Raw genomic sequence first — 23,560 nt, 5'->3', positions numbered from 1 at the left:
AATTCATGCAAGTTAGAAAATAAATAATTTTTGTATTTTAATCAAATGGGTAACTACGGTTTACTTAGTAACTTGATATTTATATTAATTATTAATTTAGTTTCTATACATTTATATATATTTTTATATTGAAAATTATAGTCTCTTTTTTGTTAGCATTTTCTTTAAACGATTCAAGAATAATTGATTTTCAATTATGTAAGACGACGACACAGTAAATTATCTCCTAAATTTGTTTTTTCTAGTGATGTTAATGTATTTATGGTTAACTTGGTAAAAAATGTGAAGAGAGATGGTTTGTGTGGTTTGAAACAGTTGTCAACCTGCTATTGGTGAGGTAAGTGATGGATTACTAGGACACGAGAAAGCTTTAGAACGAAAGAAGTGACGAAGATGAAGTGTGGAATCGATTCTCTCACGTATTTTCCTTTCTCATCACAACCAGAAATACATACATGAAATCAATCATCCTTTCTCATCACAGTCAGATAATCGATTCTCTTTTTCAAACTCCGTGATCCGTTTTTTTTTCTTTATTCTCGGTGGTGGTACATTGTAATTCATCTGGGAGTGTCTTTTATAATACAAGAAAACAAAAGCAAATAACAAAATCCCTAACTCTATCAAAATCCCTTCTGTTTCAATTGAAATCTTTCTTCCCTCTTCTAAACTTTGTAAATGATCAAAATTAAATTCCACCTAATAAAAAAAGTCCATGTCACTATGTTTATTATACAGGGTCGTTAATCATTTAACAATGTTAACAATTTCGATTTATCTGTTACACATTTTTTTAATCAATGATCCAATTAAAACTATTTAAAATCTGATTACCGAGATTTCAAAACAATCCAAGGTTTAAACCTATATATAACATAATTTTGTAATAACTCTAACAATAAAACTTAATTATTTTTACAATTATAATGTTAACATTGTAATTTTATTCTTACAAATTTATTTTAATTTTATTTTCATTTTCTTAATTTAAATTTTTATAACTATAAATAACAATTTCAATTTTATTTTAATAGATTTTTCACTATTCACATTTAAATTTATATCACATATATCTTTAAGGATATAATTTTATTCTTACAAATTTATTTTAATTTTAATTTCATTCTTTTTAATTTTAATTTTTTATAATTATAAATAATAAGTTCAATTTTATTTTAATATAATTTTCACTATTCATATTTAAATTTATATTTCATATATCTTCAACAAGAATAAAATGATGATTATCTAATTCTATCTATTAAAATATTTTTTTAATATATTACACACATCACATTATATATAAATTTTCATCTTAAATTCACTAAAATTGCATTTTTTTCGCAATCCAAATAATTTCATTTTTACTTTTTTTTAAAATATACTCAAATTCACGTCTATAAATCCATTTTCAAATATAAACACAGATATTTGTTAGTCTTGATTTGATTTGTTGAAAGAGACTACACTATCTTCATTTTTTACTTAAAAAAAAACAAATGAGTAAAAAAATATATAAAAATTTTATAACTTTAAATATAATTTTAACTATTCATATTTAAATTTATATTTCATATATCTTCAAAAAGAATAAACTGATAATTATCTAATTCTATCCATTAAAATATTTTTTTAATATATTATACCCATCACATTATATATAAATTTTCATCTTAAATTCACTAAAATTACATTTTTTTTCCATCCAAATAATTTCATTTTTACTTTTTTTTAAAATATATTCAAATTCCCGCCTATAAATCCATTTTCAAATATAAACACAGATATTTGTTAGTCTTGATTTGATTTGTTGAAAGAGACTATACTATCTTCATTTTTTACTTAAAAAAAAATCAAATGAGTAAAAGAATATATAAAAATTTTATAACTTTAAATATAAGAATCAAATTTTTAATTAAGTATTTTTTAGTTTATATTTTATTTGATTGGTACATTTTCACAGTCATTTAAATAAAATAATTAATAATTTTAATAGAGTAAATAAATATAGAAATCATATAACTTTAAATATAACACCAAATTATTAAATTAAGTATTCTTCTGATTGACACATTGTCTCATTTTTTTTAAATATAAGAATCAGATTATTAATTAAGTATTTTGTTTAATTGAAACATTTTACAATCAATTTTTTTAATTATGTTAGCATTATTATTTTTTAATTATGTTAACATTCACTTCTTATAATTATTTTAATGTTATTTTATGGAAGTGATAAAAATATAGAGTTTCAATTAGAAAGAAAAAATTAAAAATTATATAATTTTAAATAAGTGATAAAAAAAATAATGTAACATCCCAAAAATACAGTGTAGAACCATATAATTGGAACATCACATTCATAATACTTCAGATCAGTTCTTACAAAAGATAGGACGTACGGTTATGGCCGAACGACCTTACATAATAGCAGGGAGATAAAACTGTACAATGGCTACCACTAGAACGAACGGTTTACAAAATACTTATACCGAACGATCCTAAGGTTCAGTCTTCACTTCCACCTCTTCCAGTGCTTCTTCCAGCAACTCTTCTCCTTCTGCTCCCACCCACAGGGTGATCATCGCAATGACAAGGACGAACGAACAAGAATACATGACAAAACAGGACATAAGGGTAAGCTAGTGTAATTTAATTAATTATGTTAACATACAATTCAGATACCCACATAATACAATTATACATATACAGAAATCATAAAACATGTTATAACCGCCCACTTTACACTGACTGTCCGGACTAGTATGAATATGAGCTATGGTCGTTCGTGCACTTGTGGGTGGTAATCTGGAAAACCATCAGTATTACCGCAGCATGGAAAAACCCTTGAGCTTGCCACACGAGGTTAACCCGTTATACCTCACCTTAGGTCAAGGTAATACATACTGCCCAGGCTAGGGTCTCCTGCTATTTTCACCGCATGCATCATCATTCTCTACTTGAGACTCAGTGACCATTAGAATTTCAGGATGAACGCCAATACTAAGCTTTCCCTATTCATACTTTTACCACATTACAACCAATCACTGAGACATTCCTCCTTGGAATTCTCTTTTAGATCCATATATAATTTTCACATCATACTTTCTCATCCATCACATCTTTAAATAAATATCACACCTAACAGTACAACAATAACCCCACCTTTAAACACAACCGAACGTGAAAGATCAACATAACCTATGAACAAGACCGAACGGGAGAGCACTCCCAATATGAGAACATGACCGAACGATCATTTAGAGAATAAGACTCAAGCAGGAGTCGAACACTTGGATTTATATCAAGCACTTATGATTTAAAACGAACAATATTGTCTTAGACCAAACACTATTAACTTAGTACAAGTACGATATTGAGCACTAGTATGAGAACGAGCGCTCATAAGAGATCACACAACTCAATAATACCGATTATTAACACTATCATAAACACTTAGTACAAAACCGAGCACTATATCGAACGAGCGCTGGTCCAAGACCAAGCACTTACCAAGAACGAGCGCTAGTACAAGACTGAGCACTACCAAGACCGAGCACTAGTACAGAACAAGCACTACCAAGACAGTACATGACCGAGCGCTATCACTAGCATAATGGCTAGTATAAGACCGAGCGCTAGTACTATCATAAAGAATAGTATAAAACCGAAAACTATATCAAGAGCGAGCGCTACTGAGACCGAACGCTTGGTCCAAGACCAAGCATTACTAAACTTAAGTAAACATGAAGGAATATACATATACAATACGCCACACTTATTTTTAATGAAAAATAACGATAACATCTATGACTTTACGTATTATAGAATACATTAACTAAACTGTTTAGGAAACATAAAGAAGAATTATACTCAGACCGAACGCTTACTATTAAACCGAACAACACATAACCAAATTATCACTACGAAGCATAATACCGCTAAGCCTAAATATAAGACCAGACCGAGCGTTCTATACCGATCGTTTTTCTACAAAACTTGCAGAACTTCTCAACCACTTCACAAGTTTCATCCAAACCTAGAATATTGCATATAACAGTCCACACCCAAAATCACCGAACATCAAATAATTCAATTTCACATACATGCATGATCATCAAACAACAGTTTCATACATAAAAACTAAGTAATTAAATTAGCTAGCTTCCCTTACCTCTTAAGCATAATCGAACGTTCACAATGCAGAATATGGTTCTCCTCTACCAGAGGCCTTAACGTTCTACAGTCACGCTTTAAGAAAATAAATCAAACACAAGACCAGAAATACTCAGAATGAGAGGATCAACTCATGCAACCGAAAATCTGGGTTTGCATGCGACAAAAAACACACGGCTGAGGGAGAGATGAACTTACCAGCTCGGAATCAAAAACTGATCGGTTCAAACGAACGCCCTCGATGCCGGGAATGTTCAGGTATGGTCTGTTTGATGATCGGAAGAAGAAAAGAGTAATATTTCTTAGAGAGAAGATGAAGAAATCTAGAGAGAAGGAGGAGAAAATGAAAGTTCAGGACCTTGGGAAAGAATGGTGCATGCAGAAGTGGCGTGAATTTTTGAAAACTTAGAGTTTTACTTCTACCGTCAAAATCGAACGGCCAACCTCCTACTACCACCTGTTTTCCACTTTCTGAAATTCTAACTCTCTTCTTGACACTTGGCTTCCACTCAAATGGGATTTCTTAGTGGGTTTTTAAGGGTATGACAAATAGAGTTTCAATTAGAAAGAAAAAATTAAAAATTATATAATTTTAAATATTAGGATAAATAAGTATTTCGTTTGATTAATATATATTCACCTTTTAAAGATCATTAAGTTGATTTAATAAAAGAGACTATATTGATTATATTTAACAATTAAATAAAAATTAAAAATTAAAATTAAATTATTAATTAAATCTATATATCCACTATCTATTTTATATGTATCTATAAAAGTTATTATATACATCTGAATCTGATTTATTTTATTTCGTGCATATCCTATTTTTATTCATGCATTAACTAGCTCCTGTTTTTTTTTCTTCCACTTTACATTACCAGCTAAAATAAAATAGAATAAAATAAATTTCCAGTTAAAGAATTTAAACAATAAAACAGAATGGTACACGGAGAGTGTTGGGCTTTTTCGGCCTAGCCTAGGTGGCTTATTCCTTCACCTCGTAATTTTAGTTGGTACCAGAATGTATAATTTAAAATGTAAATTTTTTATTTTAAATTAACTTTTACATTATTTTATAATTTTTATCATTTTAAATTATATATTTAAAATAATATTTTTTATGTTCGATTTTTTTATATTTATATTTTAAATTATGTATTTTAAAATATATTTATATTTTGGAAAGTGTATTAAAAAATAGAATATAAAATAAAAAACATAAAATATTTTCAGAATATAAAATGAAAAACACAAAATAAAAATAATATTTTGAATTACATAGTATAAAAATAAAAATAAAAAAATTTATAATTAGAATCTAAAATTTATGTGTCAGATTATATAGAAAATGAAAAGTTTTTGCTGCATCATGAAATTATAAGTTGCCCGTAGTTTGGAATGAGAACATCACAAATTGGAGTTAAAGTTTTATGGAGGTGATAGTAACAACATGTCTTTGGGTTTGCTATTTCTTAATTATATATTTTCATGACTTTTTAATGATAATAAATAGTACGTTTTATTTCTTTTAAATTTTTATTTTATTATTGATCCTTATCTAGATTATTTGACCTTACGAAAATTTAAAATTTTATAAATATAATAAGTGTGAGATTATGAAGTTTGTATTTTCTTAAACAATTGTATTTATAAAATCAATATCAATAATAAATCTATGTTTTTATTAAAGTAATAGTTATCTCAAATATATAATAACAATATAGTTAATGATAAAATATTTATGATACAATATAATTATTAATAACATAAATAATAACTAAATAAAATTATAACTATAATAATAAATTGTTAATATTAATCATGATATATGTAAACATTTTTTTCAATAGACATATGTTTAGTCTAATCCAGAATGGAAAGATTTAAAGAATCTGGTTAACCGTGTCTTTAGAATGGATTGGATAGAAACAAGAATAATAATAATTATTATTTGTTTTTAGGTGCTTAAACCTGGTTAGGATGGAAAGATAGTTGTTTTCAAATTGTTCTTATCTCTAATAACAAGATAATTAGATTCTGAGGGGCCAAAAGAAGAAACGCAATATTGCAGGATGCTACTTTATGATGTGTCTTGGGCTTTACATGTCATCATGCATGTTGTGTCCTTAATTTAAATTACATGTCTGTTGATGGGGGCCATTGATAGAGATTTATATAATGTAATAAAAAATTCATATTTTAGTAGATATATCTTAAAATATAATAAAAGAATATATTTATATACATGTTAGCCAATTACAGTAATGAAACAACTACATTATTATAGTTATTGATTTTGTATTTAAGAAAAAAAAAACCTGTCCCTTTCTATCTATTATTATTATATTATTATTATACACCGGTCTAAATAAGCCTCCAATAATGTCAGTAAAAAGTATATAGGAATTGGAATATGTTCACGATTTTATAAAATATAAATTACAAAAGAAAAAAATTAGACAACATCAACTATACTTATTAAACAATATACAAACTTTTGTCCTCTTTAGAATCTAAGTCTAACTTATCATATTAAAGGCACTGAATTTATTATATTTCAATATGCTTTATTTTTAAGTTTTTTTTTACGTAAAAGTCTAAATAAAAGTTTAATTACTTTGGAGTAAGATCGATCAAATAACACAACAAAATACTTAGAAAATGGGAAAACATTTATACGCCAGTAAACAAATTTGACTTTAAACTGTGAACACAAACATTTAAAAAAACATAAGTTTTTAATTATATAAATTTTTAAATAAGCTCTCCCCTCACTTATTTATCAAATAGGAGTAATTTGAGTTTGACCTACGATAAGGTCATAAGTTTTCATTCTTATTTGTCAATGCAATGGGAATGTATTTTGTTAAGATGAGTTTGATTCATTTTCCATATATTTGGTTTTCTTTTAAGCTTTAAACAGATTATATTACGTAGTTTTACTATTATTATACTTATATAACTTCAGTCGAAATATATCAATCTTAATTTTTAAACATAGAAATATTGTAACATCATATATAACTTTTACATTTTTTTTTGTTAACACCCATATTAAAAATACACTAAAAAAATTGTCAACACAACTATTTTTAGAAGAATATTATTCAAGATTTCATTAACTTGTTTTTGATGTTTTCTTTTTGTATTTACGCACAAAAATAATTTATCAGTTAAGTTGTATTAAATAAAAGGATTAAAAACATGAATGCAAAGGTCAAGTTATACTGCATCAAGACCTTCCATGACCTGATTCACACTACAAAGCACAATCTATGTGCGAATTTTTCCTCTACACTCTCTCTTTCGTATTGACTTCTGTCACCCCAATTCCCAGACATAAATACTCAGCTAGCTACTACTTCAAAACATAACCAAAGATCTGAACTTTGAGCCTCTCAGGTGAAGTTTTCAACCATGGCTGCTTCTTTGGAAAACTAAGGTACTAGATTTCTGGTTTATATAAGTCTTCTCTTCTGTTATGTTTCTTTCATGTTCTTCTTCTCTGATCCCAATTCAATCAATACACATGTATGTATGTATGTCTCTACTATGTGTGTATGTATGTTCTTAGACTAATCTTGATTAGCCTTTTTCAATCAACTTTCGGTGCCGCTTAAAAAGCCTTGTCACCCGGGGTAAACAAATCTTAGATTTCAGCATATACATGGAGCTTGTTTTTGTCATTCAATAGTTTATTATTCCTCCTATATATCTTCTTCTTGGATTCACTACTTATTGTAACATATATATACTTACTTCTTGAATCTCAGGGTGAATTGTAATTACTGATATCTTCAAACTTTTGGAGAAAAAGGTGAAGAACACAGTCAGTATCTGTGGGTGCAGCAACATCAAGATTCACACCTCCAAAGGACTTCACAAGTGCACATGTTTATACATATATACATACCTATGTGTTGGCTATGGAAGTTCCAATAAAGAAGTGAGAATCTTGATGATGCTGCACCGGCAAATAAATGGCTAGAATTTCCGATTCAGATCAAAGGAGGCATACAGTGAGGAAATTAATTATCAATCCAGGTGAATGTAACTTTTGGATCTTATATAAGGAAGTTCTATTGTATATGTTATTCATCATTCTGCATGCTTTTGTTAGTGTTTGTTGTAAAACAAGATAGGATTCTTCCAACTTGTCCACTTACTGGATAAAGAAACGAAAAAAAATTATGAATTTCATCATGAGTGTAGTCATGTCGTCTCTGTTTATAAATATATTGTGTATATAGTACTGTTTTCCTTTAGTCTGAAAGTTAGTGTGTTTTTTCTCTAGAAAATATGGGTGGTATTTGACATTAGTATATAGTACGTTCAGTTGCAATATATATCTGTGTTCCTTGGCTTCTGTGTAACTTACTTTTGACATGTTCTTCTAAATACATGAATTAAGTTTCTCTATCTATCTTTATATATATATAAAAAAAAGCCTAAGCTAGCTATATATTAACAGGGTCCTTACAATGGCGAAGGTATCCCTTGGGAAACTCAATCTCGCTAGTTTAACGAAGCTAAAAAGACTTTATAATTATTTGATTCATTGTTTAAAGATTCTTACACCATCTAGATTTCGCATCTCATGATGAATTGTTAAATATTGTTGGATCAAATTCTTTGTGTTTTCGAGTAGAAAGATGGTGTCTTCCCTCGATGATATATAAATTCACCACAAGAGAACATACGCATAGAGGGAAATTAGAGAGTGGAGCTGATAATCCAAGTTGGCTTCTTAACGTGGAAGTCAAATAATTACTATATTTAGTTTTGAAAGTATGTGTAGAATTAGAACTATGTCTAGTAGAATTGATAACATGATATAAAATTTTAAAAAGGAAAAAAGTTAGCATATACTAAGCAACAACGATAATGTGAATGTTAAGAGGGTGGATAACACTATAAACACGAGAGAAGAAGATGAAAACGAGAGAGAAAAATAAAGTATGTAATTATAGAGAGAGAAAATATAATATAAAAAATTGATGCAAACTTTTTAACAAAAGTGGGAGGAGGGATTCGTCTTCGTTTCTTTATTATGCCACTTTTAAGTATGATTTTGTAAAACAATTGTTATTAATTCTTTACTATATCACTTTTAACCATGGTTGTTTAGAAATTATTGTTATAAAACTTCATTATAATTACAAAAACGTTACCCAATTTAATTTGACGACATTTGTTAGTTAGCCATTGTTATTTGGCGTCATGAAAGTCCCCTAGTGAGTTGAAATAGTAAAGCTGATAAATGAAAGGTATCCACATATTGAATTAAAATAAATACTTGTTTAAATTAGTTGACAACTATGGTTCAGAGTGGGGTTTCCCTCAATTAATTGGTATCAGAAATAATCTCCTTTCTTTTCCTGTGTTGTTATTGACTAGAGTTTATAAATTTAATTTGATCAACTCACCTTAAAAAGATTATTATATAAAGAATGAACTTATTATGGGAAATAAAAAACCGTGTTTAAGGAGTAGTTAAACTTTGATTTGAGTAGCATTAAACCTTATATTGGTTTCTGAGCCCAAAAGGGATCTGATATGAGTAACAAACAACACATGTGCGAGTGAAGGCACTTTCATTGTGATCTTAACTGAGAGTGTATGTAAATCTGTTTCCAATTTAGGAAATACATCATGCACGTGTAAATATGCATGCTTGCATTGCATGGAGAGGATTTTGTATTCATTTTCTGTCCTTATTTTCTCCTTTTGGCTGGGGCAAGATCAAAACTGAATTGTTTAGCAACCTATATTGTAATAAGAATAGGGGAGAAAACATGCAGCACAATGCATACAAGGTCATTAAAGGAAAAGAAAAGACCTCAAACAAAATCTGGTCTTGTTTCTTTGCGGTTAATGATATCATAAGGACTGTCTGTCATAAAGTGTGAAACATTGGTATTTTGTCTTGAAAATCAGGCTCAGATGCATGTCAGAAGAGACCGGTCGATTTAGCATTCTATGGAGGAATGGGTTCAAACAATTTGGTGGGATTGTGCTAAATCTGCTAGAAAATGGTCACAAAGGTCAATTATATGTAAGGATCCTACAGGTAAGAATTTTAACCCTAATTCTATTTTACACATTTACATCTGGAATGAAGAACTTTGCAACATTAAAAGAAGAAGAAAGAAAGTGGAGGAGGAGCCCCACTACTTAAGGTACTTCAATCCTTACATATATAATATATAGATATATAAAATAAAGCATTTAATTATCAATTCTAATCAAAATTAACTTCATAAACACAAGCCTTGATGCATTAATGTATATCTCACTATGAAATTCTTACTATCAATGCAGTTGTAACCTTTTCAATGGCTCTCACAGTGAACATTAGTTTTCTCACAATCTGGCAACTTGTGCTAAGATATTGTTCATAAACATCTTTCAAAAAAGTTAAAAATAGAGGTAAGCCTAAAGAAAATATTATATATAAGTATTTCTACCAAAACTCATGTATTAGTATCCTCTGTCATTTGCATTATTGTCTAAATGATAAATTACGATGAACCTTAAATCTGCATGTTATCTTAGTTAGTCTTGGGACACATGGCCACAAATAAAAACAAGAAAGAAAAGATAAAAAAACAGTATAGTATAATAGTACACGTCACTTTTGGCCTTGATGATTTGGATGCCAAATTGAAATTCACAATATTAGTCCCTTGACCCACAATGGTTGAGTAGGCACTGTTGTTACAGACAGAGTGATAAGGTGTATATATATATATATATATATATATATATATATATATATATATATATATATATATATATATATATATATATATATATATATATATATATATATATATATATATATATATATATATATATATATATATATATATATATATATATATATGCATATGTATGTGTGTGGTAACCTCCCCCACCTGACCATCTTATGCAGCTCACATGTCTGCATGTGGAATCTCCATTCCTCATATTCTCCCCGGCCGACATGGCCAGCAAAACCATTGTGAAAACCAAAACACCTCAATCAGAAATTTCAACATTTTGGCATTAAATATTGAGGAATTCATGTTTCGAGAGCCATGCCATTATCTCCAGTTATAATTGTGTGGTTGTTGTTTTCCACTTTTGCTGCATTTTCAATCTTAAGGTTGTTATATATATATATATATATATACTCTTCACACCTATACCTAGCTAACATTCCTACACAACATACATAAACAAAATTTTACTCCTATATGTCCACTGAGAATTTAATTTCCTTAAAAAGATTTTGAGAAATTAATTTCTTGTCTGATGATTTGAGAATATCATTGTTTCAATTTTTTTTCCAATTAATTAATTCTTCTGCTCATCATAAACCCATTTGTAAATTGCAGGAAAAAGGAAATAAATGGTCAAAACATAACACGATTAACAAACTAGATAACTATTCATGTTGAAGTTTGTTTAGAAGTTTTAAAAAAAATAGTTAATTTTTTCTTATGATTCACTTGATGTCAAGTGTATCTATCCATTAAATATCATTAGATTTAATGATCATGACTTTTAAATTCCAAATACCAAACACATAAAAACTTGTTTTCATCAAATATTTTTTGTCAATCGATTCTATATGAATTATTATGTTCGGTCTAAGGCTAATTACTATCTACTTATGAATAAATTGTATCATTCCTTTGAAAACTAAACCTGTAGAGATAAATTATGGTTGGATAGTTTTTAGTTATTAAAAAGTTGTGTACTGAATAGCAATAATGATTGAGTGATAAATATATTAGATAGAAGAAAAACATGATTACTTTTATTAACAAAAATTAGGGGATATATATAATATATGCATTTACACCAACCAGAGCACCCCACGTGACATAATGTTTGACCATCCACATCATCTTTTGACCAACACTAATTAGTAATTACGACAAGTTGATTGCGGTGCTGTATGTTATGTTTTAATAATTAATTTAACTGCATTAAAAATTAATAATTAATAATTTGACTACATACGAAAATTTTACTACAAAAACAACAAGAACGCTGAATTTGTGGTGTACCCAGAGAGACAGGGTCCTCAGAAAACAACGTCACAGGCTCCAAATTTATGCGTACGTGCCATGAAAAAGAAGCAAAATACTTGGTTCACATTCACTCTGAATAGACCAACCTAAAAATTATGCTCCATGTACTTTTTACTCTAATTTTGCTTACCAATGATAATCATATACTTACATGCATGTGATTGCAAAGTTTTTTGACCAGTCAAATAATCTTCAAAAAAGCTTCTTTCCAAATCATTAGATTCCTTCTTCATGCCCATTTCATATCCTTCCTTTTTCAAATTTCATCTTCCTTTTCTTTTCTTTTTTTCTCAAAATGATTAACAAAATCACATATTTTAACTGCACTGTGTAAACTGCAGTACTAAGAGCGGCCACATCTAATAAAGTATTAATACAAAATGAATAACAGATCAATTCCCTCACATGACAATAGCTTTCAACATTTTCAATTTGGCATTTTTCAAATTCAAAAATATTTTTTCACTATTCTAACTACTGCCCTACCTACGTACGTAGTTGCAATACCATGTGCCTGTGAATTCAGCCCTGTAATCAATAAATAAATAACTTTACGACAACAATAATATATATGGTGTTCTTTAAACTAGTGGTTGTGACGGTCACAATTCTGGTTTTTTTTTTTTCAACAGACAAAAATAAGAAAATATATCTCATAAAGGGAGAAAAAAAAGATGCTTTAGCACCGAATCCGTGGACATGAAACAGAGTAAAGTGGTGTGTTATTTCGATGATCATAAGATTGACCACCGTATCAGACACTTATCTTTTCTCATTTCCCACATATGAGGTCTTAGAAAAGTGTTGGAAATTCTGATAAGACAAATTAGACTAAAACTTAACTTTTTGAAAATTGAAAACTAGTTTCTGTAGTGACAATTGAGAAACAAGAATCACGTTCATACGTATAAGATTTGGATGATGGACACTGGTCTCGTAATGTACTCATCAAGCCTTATAATTAAAACAGAGTTTTGGACTACCAAGGAGATGCAGAGTACTGTCATCCATGTGCACATTTTTCCGCTGAAGGAAAAGCATCTTCAACTGCAAATTAGGCACACTCTAAAAATCAGCAAACTTAGAAGGCTCTACAGAAATTAAAACTTAGGATGCTCGCAACTGTTTCTTTGAACAAATAAAAAACAGTGGAAAATATCAGAAAAATCATAGAGAAAAAAAAAATACACTAGAAGAGTATAACAGGCACAAGAAGCACAATCCTCCACATGAGAACCAGCTAACGTTTTGTCTACAGGAAACAATTTTAATAAGTGACTGCCCATTTTGGAACCGTACAAGATGTGTGTCTCCAAAGAGAATCATAGCATATCCGAGGCGATTTCATGGACAGGGTTTCATGAATTAGCCCCACCACAGTGAAAAATGGTAAATTTTTTTAAGAAAAGTTGGTGTAACATAAAATGTTGTTGTTATATTTATTTGTATGTATGAACAATGGTAAGTGGATATGTATGGTATGAGGCTATATATATATATATATATATATATATATATATATATATATATATATATATATATATATATATATATATATATATATATATAAAGAAAGTGCTGTGCTGAGCATGACCTACTAGCAAACACTGATGATCTCTTAGAACCCTTACATATATACAGCTACACATACACAGTCCCACAGTGACTTTCTTCTCTCTTATCACAATCTCATTTTCCTCTTCTTCTTACAGACAAAGGATAAGGTTCATAGTGTGGTAGCTACTGAACATCACAGTCACAGTCACATTCACTGTTCCTCTGCCTGTGATGGACGAAAAGAGAAAGGCATCAAAGAAGGACACAGCTTCCAGCAGCCAAGCCTCTTCTTCATCAAGGTCATTATTCTCAAGGAGTGCCTCTACTTCAAACGCACCTCTCCTTAGAAGCTTCTCCCAGAAGAATTCTTCGTCTTCTTCCAAATGCAACAACAATCTTCCTCGGAGCTTCTCACAGAAGAACCCTTCCATCGGTCGGAAATGCACCAATATAGCTAAAGAACAGAAAGCACGGTTTTACATAATGAGAAGGTGTGTGGCCATGTTAGTTTGCTGGCACAAGCATGGGGATTCATGAGGAACCACACTGCAAAAGTGCACAGATCTTGTACTAGGTTTTTATGGTTCCAACTTGCGCAATTGTTTTGTTTTTGATCCATGTGATCCTTTTTTGGCCATCTTTGAAATACTATAGATTCCATTGTAATTACAAGTTAACTGAGGTGATTTACACATTGCTGCAAATATGTACATCAACTGGACTCCAGATACATGTTTCTCTTCCAAGTTTGATTTTGTCAGTCTCTTACGTTGTCTAAATCGAACTGCTAATCAAAACTTTCATCTTTTGAATCATATCTTTGTCTCACATTCTATCTTGTGTTGTGAGGGAAAGGATTTTAATTTTAGACTGTGCATATTATTCGGTTTTGAGTGCTTCAAATGGCTACAATTTGGATCTGCATTGAAAATGGAAGTTCCATTACATTCATTCCTTCTTCTTTTCCTTTATGCAACTTACCAGAACTTAGTTTGTTCTTTCTTTATTCCTTTGTTTTTGAATTTGATGGCAGTATGATTTTGAAGCTGGAATCTCTCTTCTTCCAATCTGTCCCCACTCATCTTAGTTAATTTTTCATCAGTTAGGCCCTGTTATGTCAGTTCCAAGATTTAACCTTTCACCACGTTGTCAAATAGCTTTTTCCTTACGATATTATTATTTCTTATTAGCTAATATTTTTAAGTAACTATAAAAGGTGTGAGTATAATTTATTAAATAAAAGATACGAGTACATAATTTTGTAATTTAGACCACTATTTTAAAGTGTTCAAATAAAAAAAGAAAGTGTGAATGAAGCTACTCATAAATTAGAGTTACACGTATTTTTTAATCCTATCTGAGGAATTAGAGAATCTTATTTCTGAGTGAATTCAAATTTGTGCACATTATGCTTATTTAATTCACAAAAGATGAAACATATTATTAACAAATTGAATGAATAAAAATAACGCAAAACAATATGCGGATTAAAATAAACTTTTTAATTACACTTTATTATTTTTTTTTTCTCAAAATGATAAATAAAATAGATATATACATATCCAAACAGTTCATAACCGAAACTAACTTTATTAAAATATTAAAAATGAAAACGAATTATGGATCTAATACTTATTTTATTTTTTATTTTGGTCACATTTCTTTTTTTTTTTCTGTGGTTTACCATTTTTTTTAAAGATATTGTTCTAGACTTCATGGCTATCCTATCTTCATTAGCTGATGTTTCAACTAAAACTAAATTATATCCATTCTATTTATTTACTTGATTTTATTTTATTTTAATTTTTCACTATTAAATTTGAATTTCAACTCTTGAATCCCACTAAAATGTATAACATATCATTACTCTGAAATTAACTTGATTTTATTTTAATTAATTTTTTTTTCACTATTAAATTTGAATTTCAACTCTTGATTCCCACTAACATGTATAACATATCATTACTCTGAAATTAAAACTAATACAGGTAGTTTTGAAAATTTTCAAGGGTTTTTAAATGTTTTTAACTGCCATAAAAATTCGTTGCTAATTAAGAGACATTAAAACCATATCCTATTAAATTAAAAGTTCTTAAATTTTAAAATTTGAAGATAATAATAACCTTAACACAATGACAATTTTATCAGCCTTATTATAATCAAAATAGCAATTTATAAACTATTAATTTTATAAAAATTATAATAAAAATTATTATTATTTTTTACTTTGATAAAATGTTTAGTATCATTTGTATTGTATAATTTAAAATTTGTAAAAACTATTATTTTGGAACAATTGTAGTACTTTTTACACATAAGGAATATAAATAAAATAATAAATATAAAAATTTAAAATGTAAAATATTATTGTGTATAATAAAACAAATTAATCTATAATATTTTACTATTCTTTATAGTATATATTCTTTAGTAACATAAAACTGAATATTTACAACATTACATTATATAATTTGATTTCTATTATATATATTTTAAAATTGTTGAAAATAAAATAATTATAATAACTATTGAACTTAAAGTAGATGAATTGTAATTAAATGATTTTTTTTTTGTTAAATTTTTTCATAAGTAGTAAAACAAAACAATTTTAATTTTCAAAATGTAACTAAAAATTATTAAGATATAAGTTTTTATGATAAATATTCTTATATAATATGCATAGAAAAAAATAGTAAGTAAAATTAATCAGATTAAATTAATTTTTAAATGTATGAATATTTTAAATGTATGAATATTTTAAATGATTCTAAAATTATATTAATATATTAATAAAAAACATAACATTTTTTATTAATATGAAAGCCACTGTTAAAGATACCAAGAGATACATATTTATATTCATTAACACATATAAAGAAAAAAAAATTAAACACAAATTTTGACAGTGATAACAATTATAATAACAATATAAAATTTATCAATAATTTTACATCACACAACTTTTAGTTAAGTCAACTTTTATAGTAATTAATAGTCAACAATGATGTTTTGATTGTTCGGATTTTATTCTACATTTCTAGAAATGGTGCATGACAAGGTTAAATGGTAAAATTTTTGTTAGAGGTTGAAGGTTGTGTAGTAGAATTTGCCTTCAACATTGTTCTAAATCAGACACTGTACCTGAATTTTGATGTTGACATGAGTCTCTATCTCTTTGTCACTTTGTTTGATGTTATAACATGTGACTTGTTGGATTGCATGTAATTCGATTTTAACCTAAGATGAAAGCTGCGGATTTCTAGAAAAAAAATATGCATTGCATTTATTTTGTCTTATATCTGAAGTTAGATGGAATCTGTAAGTTTCTAAGTTTGTCTCTGAACACCAAACTTTTAATTTATCTTTTCTCTTTATTGCCCCAATTCAAAATCTTTCAGCTTTATCAATTTTTGGATTGGTTCATTAAGTATGTATATAATTAACATCAAGTATATGAATATGGTTAGTGTTATTGTAGATTGAGATATATCTCACTACGGACCTACAAGAAATCTCTTAGTATTTTTTGTTTAATTTAAGATGTATATCTTTTAATATTCAAGTAGTCTGAGATATGTTAAGTAAGATGTCTCATATTTTAGTGAAAATGATGTTTTCTAATTATTTCAAAAAATGATAGAATGAACATGTAATTCTAAACAATATTATTTATAGTATATTATGAATTTTCATTAGAAATAGTGTTGAGAATTCAAGTGTGAGTCTAAGTCCTACATTGGATAGAAATGAGAAATTAGAGCAGTATATAAAGATGAAAGACTCATTAACTCATTGTCTTAAGGTTTTGGGTAAAGAGTGGTGTCGATTTCTTATATAGTTAGCTCAAATGTTATTGGTGTTTGTATAACTCACAGAGAACCTCTTCCTCAATAGCCCCAACAGTAGTATTATTTAAGATTTTTTTAAAATTGTTTAGAGTTTGTTTAATCCATTTTATACTTTGATTTTCTGATAAGTTATATTTGACATCGAGATATCTTTACCAAATAAGACTACCATGAAAATGTTTTTGCCTATATTTTGGTCGATTATGATATAATTAAAAAAAAATTATAAAAATTTTCAGAAAATCTAGTGTTTAAATAACACTATATACACTCAAAAAGGGAATATAATAGTGATAAGTAGTAGCCAAAAAAAAAGGTAGAATAGTAGAATCAAATAAGAATTGCTACATTTGAACCTGGGATTTTGCATGTTAAATGGGCTTCGTCATCACCAAGCCCACATTTGTTACGGTAACATATTGTTTATACTGGGCCCAGATTACTAGCGGTGGTTTGTAATATATTAGACATGATAGTTGCAAAGCATAATCTATCTCATTATGCACAAGAACAAATTTGGCTGTATGCTAACTTAAAAACTTTTTTTTTCTTATTATATTATTTTATTATCTTACTTGTTTGTATGGAATATGATTTTTTGTTATTAACATAAAATGATATCATTTTATGATTAATGTAAGATAACAATTATAGTTAATGAAAACATGTTGGATAAGAGGACTGGTTATGATGATGAAAATAATAACTGTAAATAATGACATAAAAGACAAAAATAACATATTAATCTTGTTATCCAATACATTTTTAAATAAAACATTCAAGATTATTATTATAATATAACTTTAATATTAATTATAAAATCTCGCTTTATTTATTAATAAAGACAACTAAAGTAAATATCAATCATATTATTTTATTAACAAAAAAATAAACTATATAAACTTAATTAAAAATTTTGAAATTTTTAAGTACTCTACAAAAGAAAAAAGAGAGTAAATACTCAATTAAAAATATGCAAGTTTAAGTTAATTAAACCTTTGTTTAAAAGAAAATATAGAGTCCATTCAATTTCTAACATTAATGGGTTTTTTTAACTAACAGTAAATACTTGATTTAACTCTAAATATATTTATTAAGTTATTAATATTATTTATGATACAATTTTAAGAATTAAGTACTATTTTTTATAATTTGGATGGGGAAAAGTATGTTTTTAGTCTTTGTATTTTTTTTTTAATTTGTCTTTAATATATGTAATGTACTATATCTTTTAATACTTGTTATGTACTATATATTTTTTATTTTAATGTATTTACTACAATAATTATGATTTCTCGAGTGTGTAGTTAAATTTAAAATAAAATTGGGAAAGAAATGCGTGGGATGGTGTAGTTGGCAGTGTTATTATGTGTAAAATGAAATTGAATGATTAGGGTGGGGGCATGTACGGTATGGCACATTCCATATACCTACGAATAAAACAACAAATTACTGACATACAGACGTTATATGTGATTAGCACATGTTTCTCTGCAGGTTTTTTTTATCACTGTCTTATTATTATTTTAAAAAAAATATATATATATATATATATATATATATTTATTATTATTACTTTTCATCTTATATAATTTTGTTTATTAATAAAAAAATAAGACAATTGGATATATTATTTATTCTATTACTGTATTAAAGTTGTTACTGTATTAAAGTTGTGTAGTTTAATTATATATAATACAAATAGATATTTTTCTAATTTACATTATAGTTTCTTAATTTATTTTCTAACTATATGATTTTAACTTCTGTACATTAAAAAATAGTTGAGACGATATGTTACTTTTATCAATTTTATAAATTTTTATTCTATTTGTTAATTCTTCATTTTTCTATCATGTGTATTATTAAACATCAACCTAAAAACAACCAAGGAAAAGGTCTATTTCAGTAGATGTAAAAGAGAGGGAAAAATCCTAACAAAAACATAATCAAACATAAAAATTAAATTTATCACAAATAAAAAATATTATCGTGGACCTTATTCAAACCAATAATGACATTCTTTTTATCTCACCATCTTTTCTCTTTCACGATGGGCTTTTCAAAGTATAAGCAATAAATTTTAAAAAATACATTCCAAAATAAATTAGAAGGAAGAAAATATATGAAATGCAAGAAACGATATTAATTATTTATTTTAAAACAAATAAAAATAAAAATATATGATATTGTCAATTATTTTATGTCAAAAGCATTATAAGAATTTATGCCATATAACTTGAAATTGAAATATTTTCACACAAATGTAATTAAGGTTGCAATCAAGATGTGTAATAAAAATTGTAATAAGATTGTAAAAAAGATGTTTAATCAATGTTGTAAATTTTGAACATTATTTTAAAGAGAATGAAAAATTGTATAGTAAAAAAGTAAATAATTTAATCTTACATGAAAATACACTAATTTAATCTTAAAGCAAAACACGTCCATAAATTTGTGGGAACGATAGAAAATTCTTTTGGTGAATATTTCTTAATATGTTTTTATGGTTACACTATTTTGTATTGTTACACTAATTTAATCTTAATGGAAAACACGTCCATATATTTGTGGGAACGATAGATTATTCTTTTGGTGAATTTGTTTTGCATAATTTTACATGATTTTCAAGTTAAGAAATCGAGATATGATTTTGGAAAACGTTAGAAGAAAAGATGAAAGAAAAAAAAATGCACGTTAAATGAATAAGTAGAGTTTAATAATTAATTCCTTCCTATAAATTGAAAAGTAAACTATTTTTTAATCTTAAAAGAGAAACACGTCCATATAGTTGTGGAACCATAGAATATTCTTTTTGTGAATTTGTTTTGCCTACTTTTACATGATTTAGGAAATTGAGACATGATTTTGGAAAACGTTAAAAGAATATATTAAAGAGAAAAATGGACGTTAAATGAATAAGTAGCGTTCGATAATTAAATCCTTCCAGTAAATTGAAAAATACACTATTTTTAAAATAAAAAAAATACAACAATATGGCTTAAATTAGGGCTTAAATTTTGATAATAAAGTAAGTGCATAGAAGGCAATTATTAGTGCTTGTTAACTCTACACACAGAACATAGAAGACAAAAACCCTAGGAAAAAAAGAATACAAAGATAATCTACAAAACACAGATATTTGTTTGATAGCAATTAAAATTGAGATAATTATAAAGGGATTCTTCTGAGTTCACGCATGATTAGATAGCTACCAGAAATCTGAAACCTAAAATTCAAAAATGAAAGCAACAATTTGTTCATTCCCAACATAGAAATTAAAACACTAGAACTTCCAAAATGATCAACATTTTGGGAGATCAGAAGGTGGAGGAAGCAACTTCTGATGAGAGAGTTTGCCGTTGTTCACAATCCAAGCCATCCTCAATCCCCAACTCATGTGCAAATCAATGTGGCAGTGCATCAGCCAAACACCTAAAATTCACAGTTAGATATCATACTAAATTTCAACTATATAATATGATTAAATAGCAATGTTTCATCTGGAATTTGAAGTGAATTCACCTGGGTTGTCAGCGACAAAGCGAATTGCAACCCAACCGCCAGAAGGCACACCAATGGTGTTCCTCTCAACAGGGTCCACCAGATTAAACTTTCCAGGATCTGCCACAGGATCAAAGTTCCCAAAACCTTGACCCACCACCAGCATGTTGAACCCATGAAGATGTAACGGATGACTCTCTGCTCCCAAAATGCTAGTGTCCTGCAGCACAACCTGCACTCTGGTGTTGTAAGGTATCACCACCACCTTCGTTCCACTCTTCACCATGCTGTTATTCGGTGGCGTCGCCGTGTAGTTAAAGGGTCTCGGAGGAACAACTGGGAAGTCCGTGGTGTAAACACCCCCATTATCCTTCCCTGAGAAATGCTGTTCCAGAATTGCCACCGTAGGGAGATTGAAAGATATGTTGTTCACGGAAGCAGCGAATTTTGTCCTCTTATTAGGCCCTTCACATGTTTGGTTTCTGGGACACGGAATGCTCCCGAGACCTATCGTGAAGAAGAAACTCCTGTCAACTTTCCGAGGCACATTTGCAGGGTACTTTGCACTGTTCAAACTGCGAAATTTACTACTGAAACTCGCAACGAAGGAAGTGTCGTTAACAGAAGGAAGGGTTGGTTTCAGTAGGGTACGGTTTTTCAAATCTGATTCCGAAGGAGGGGTGTCGATTTCGTATTGTAGAATGCCAGCTAACGTGGAACTGTTAAAGGTACCCTTACCAGTGAAAAAAGGTCTCGCTAGCATGAAGAAAGTAGCATTTATGTAGTTAGGTTTTGTCTTCAACACGGCGTTAGTGGTTTGTCCTGGACCAATGACGATGATGTTGGAGTTGAAGGGTTTAACATATGCAGCATCAGCTTCAACGACTGTCATGGTGTGGTTTGCTATGCTGAAAAAGAGCTCATTATTCACTGCAGCATTGATCAAACGTAGAAGATATGTCTTCCCTGGCTTCACTTTTAGGTTGAACGTATCTATCCACCATGATAAACATAATTATTTCACACGAAACCCTATTGATTAATTACTGAGAAAATTGAGTTTGAATTATTAAAGCACTGTAGTTTACCGTTACTGGAGCAATTGTAGAGTGGTCCAGGAAGTCCGTTAATGGTGTAGGCATCAGAGACATTTGGACCACCCCCTGTGTGAAGAGCTTGTGCAATCACTGCTTCCGGATCCACATTCCACCACTCTCCTGCACTCAATCATTTCGAGAACATTATTTACATACAGCTAATATAGATATATAAAATAAAAGAATAGTTTGTGAAGAATTGGAATGTTTGATTATTATATATAGATTCATGCATGTGTGGATGTACCAAAGAGGATGGGAATTTCCTTGTAGGGTTTGGCAAATGGGTAAGATTCGTTTGTCCTTGGGAGGATGATGAGGGGTCCATAGAGAGTAGCCCTTAACCACGAGTGGTGTGCATGCCAGAAGAGAGTTCCTCTTTGCCCAACCAAGCTGAAGTTGTACACATAACTCTGACCACTTTGTACCGGACATTGAGTTATGTAAGATGGTCCATCCGACCATGCACTACGTAGCTGTCTCACTCCGTGCCTATGAATTTTTTGTCATTCCACAGACACAAAAACTCAAAATATTATTCAACGCATGCATGCACAACATGAGGATTGATTCACAGAATCAAACGACATACATACCAATGAATGGTGATGTTGTTTGGAACATGGTTCACCACCTTAACCACCAATCTGTCTCCTTCTCTGGCAATAACACGAGGTCCCGGGAACTTCCCATTTACGGTGAGCATGTTCTTAGTGTGGCACAACCTGGTAATGCTTTGCAGCCTTATCTGCATCCACAAGTAATAAAAAACATTCAGCAGATATGAGAAACACGACATGGGACAGTATTATTAATGGTAAGTGACGTAAGATGAAGTTGCAGTGATGATATTATTTTAAAGGAGAAAATTAGTGTGTGTAATGTTTACATCGAACTGATAGTGCCTAGTAACGCCTCCATAGTTTGAAGTAGCCGACAGCACAGCATTTGGAACGATCCACAAGATGCTTGAGACAAAGAGAGTTGCGACAGAAAATGCCGCCGATGAAGGAATAACGTTTGTCATTTTGTTCTGCAGTGTGTTTCTGGTCTGAATCCAACTCTGAATGTTCACAACTAATAGCATCTGAGACATGGCTAATTATACAAATTTGATCGGTCATTCCATTTCTATATTTAAAGAGAAACTCACAAAAAAACATATATGTGAAATATATTCCAAGTGTTTAGTTCTATTCATCAATTCATATGCATAAAAAGAAAGTTTGGTCCCTTAGGTATCTTAACAAAGAGGACCTACTCCTTCAACTTTTTCATCAGTTTGGAGTGTCAA

The 23,560-nt window shown here is 29.0% G+C and overlaps 2 protein-coding genes and 1 long non-coding RNA gene across 3 annotated transcripts; 2 read left to right on the top strand and 1 right to left on the bottom strand.

Moving 5' to 3' along the window:
- The first annotated feature begins 7,434 nt into the window (after positions 1-7,434).
- On the top strand, positions 7,435-10,605 carry LOC128194813 (uncharacterized). Its single transcript, XR_008246207.1, has 3 exons — positions 7,435-7,621; positions 7,953-8,223; positions 10,117-10,605. It is a non-coding gene; the product is annotated as an uncharacterized LOC128194813 (long non-coding RNA).
- Positions 10,606-11,180: 575 nt separating this feature from the next.
- Positions 11,181-14,608, top strand: LOC108333711 (small polypeptide DEVIL 13). Its single transcript, XM_017569187.2, has 2 exons — positions 11,181-13,649; positions 13,973-14,608. The coding sequence occupies exon 2, from the start codon at positions 14,049-14,051 to the stop codon at positions 14,352-14,354; it is 306 nt and encodes a 101-aa protein (XP_017424676.1). The 5' UTR covers positions 11,181-13,649; positions 13,973-14,048; the 3' UTR covers positions 14,355-14,608.
- Positions 14,609-20,806: 6,198 nt separating this feature from the next.
- On the bottom strand, positions 20,807-23,353 carry LOC108333287 (laccase-2). Its single transcript, XM_017568689.1, has 6 exons — positions 23,156-23,353; positions 22,863-23,014; positions 22,514-22,758; positions 22,258-22,386; positions 21,191-22,162; positions 20,807-21,100 (listed from the first exon to the last, which is right to left on the bottom strand). The coding sequence occupies exons 1-6, from the start codon at positions 23,351-23,353 to the stop codon at positions 20,970-20,972; spliced, it is 1,827 nt and encodes a 608-aa protein (XP_017424178.1). The 3' UTR covers positions 20,807-20,969.
- Positions 23,354-23,560: the final 207 nt, after the last annotated feature.

The sequence above is a fragment of the Vigna angularis genome, chromosome 11 (genome assembly GCF_016808095.1).
Source record: "Vigna angularis cultivar LongXiaoDou No.4 chromosome 11, ASM1680809v1, whole genome shotgun sequence".
Classification (NCBI taxonomy): Eukaryota; Viridiplantae; Streptophyta; class Magnoliopsida; order Fabales; family Fabaceae; genus Vigna; species Vigna angularis.
This window is presented reverse-complemented; position numbering and strand designations above follow the sequence as displayed.